At 34.4% G+C, this 1861-nt stretch overlaps 1 protein-coding gene across 1 annotated transcript; it reads left to right on the forward strand.

Annotated features, from left to right (window-relative positions):
- Positions 1-257: 257 nt before the first annotated feature.
- LOC133800171 (acetyl-CoA acetyltransferase 1-like) lies at positions 258-1618 on the forward strand. The gene is made up of 5 exons (XM_062238129.1): positions 258-525; positions 823-922; positions 998-1108; positions 1343-1429; positions 1577-1618. The coding sequence occupies exons 1-5, from the start codon at positions 479-481 to the stop codon at positions 1616-1618; spliced, it is 387 nt and encodes a 128-aa protein (XP_062094113.1). The 5' UTR covers positions 258-478.
- Positions 1619-1861: the final 243 nt, after the last annotated feature.

Below are 1861 nucleotides of genomic sequence, written 5' to 3' on the forward strand. Positions count from 1 at the left end.
ATAAGAATCTAATCTCACTTGGCTAGTGCTTGCTCATTTTTTTGTTCTGTTACCAGAAAAAATATTTGGACATGGAAGTAGTGTGTTTGAAAGTTTCAAACTTTGGATTCTTTTGGCTTTTATTGATTGTTGCTTTTACTAGTAGGCAGAAGTTAGGCCATGTAGATATTGTTGGGGGCTTCTATTTGGTCAAAAGGCACAGACAATTTATTGGCTTGATTGCTTCTAGGGTACTAGGATTTTTTGAGGTCCATTTTTAAAAAAAAAATATATGGATGTGGGTTATCTTGATACTAAATGGTATATACTAAATTTTGTGAACTTGTATAATTATTAATATTTATGTCATAGTAAGGTTTTCTAGTTAAAAGTAGATTTTAAGTCAGATTTTTCAATACTTGCTTCAGTACTTTTAATTTGTTTTTGTCTCTCTTCATAGTTTGATGCTGCAAAATTAAGAAAGCTAAGACCAAGTTTCATGCAGAACGAGGGCTCTGTTACTGCTGGCAATGCTTCAATCATAAGGTTCCCACCTCTCTCTTTCCCCCCGCCGCCAATGCTGAAAAAAAATTATTAACTTAGTGTGGCAATGCAATCAAATATATTGTTTCCTGTGCCTTCTGTTTAGAGGCTTGTACTATCTAAATACTCATTTACTTTCTTGTACATTTAAGCAACTGGTGTGCAACACTTACTGTAGTTTATGCTACAACAAAACTGGTTTGTTTTCTGTGGGCAGCCTTTTTCTTATTTTTATGTGTGTGTGACTAGGGTTTCAGATTTTAACTTGCCTTAATATGATTTGGTTTTTATCATGAATAGTGATGGTGCAGCTGCATTAGTCCTAGTGAGTGGAGAGAAGGCACTTCAACTTGGATTGCAAGTAATTGCAAAGATTAAGGGCTATGCTGATGCAGCTCAAGTACTCTAATGAATTGGCTTCCTAGTTCTATTTTACTGTTGCTGAAACATAGCTGAAAGAAGATTATCTTCGCAGGCACCTGAATTCTTTACAACTGCTCCAGCCCTTGTCATACCAAAATCTATTTCAAATGCTGGTTTAGATGCTTCTCAGATTGATTACTATGAAATAAATGAAGCGTTTTCTGTAAGATTTTAGTACTTGTAATCCCTATACTGTGAGTTTGGAGAAAACTAGATAATTTCTTTCAAGTTGATTTACTCTTAAGTCTAAAATGTATGCTATTTTAAATGTGATCACTCTTCCATTTTCTGCAATTTGTATAGTCATTCATCTGTCCACAATGAATTTCAGCTTTGCTCCATTTTGTCACTATCCTTATCTACATTTTTTTACTCTTCCAATTTCCAAATATCTCAGGAAAGCCTTAACGTACATGGTGGGGTTGTATCATTGGGACACCCATTAGGATGTAGTGGAGCTCGTATCTTGATCACATTGTTAGGGGTAATCTTGGTCACATCATAATGATTTTATACCGTTAAAAGAGTACACTATTTTTAGTTCTAAGTTCTTACCAGAATAAACTTAAATTGAAAGAATGATCATTAATACTCCATGATAAAATTTGTGTATATATCTTTACTTTTGCAGAACAATATATTCACAGCTAGATCAGCTTCTATCAGGGAGTAATTTTAAGTTCACAAGTTTATGGATTCAATTCAAGAGATGGAAGTCACACTTGGAAAACCTATAAGATTGGGACGATATTCAATATGCAAAGCGATGTTATATCCTCCTTGGAAGGCATTGGGGGCATAACTTCAGGCTGAGGGCAACCACGATTCATCAATAACTAACGTAAGTTTTGCTATCTTGGTTGACACCTTTTGCCAAAACATGCTTTTCACTTTCAATTTATGACAATTTTAATGT

This window comes from Humulus lupulus, chromosome 9, assembly GCF_963169125.1.
Source record: "Humulus lupulus chromosome 9, drHumLupu1.1, whole genome shotgun sequence".
NCBI classification, from domain to species: Eukaryota; Viridiplantae; Streptophyta; class Magnoliopsida; order Rosales; family Cannabaceae; genus Humulus; species Humulus lupulus.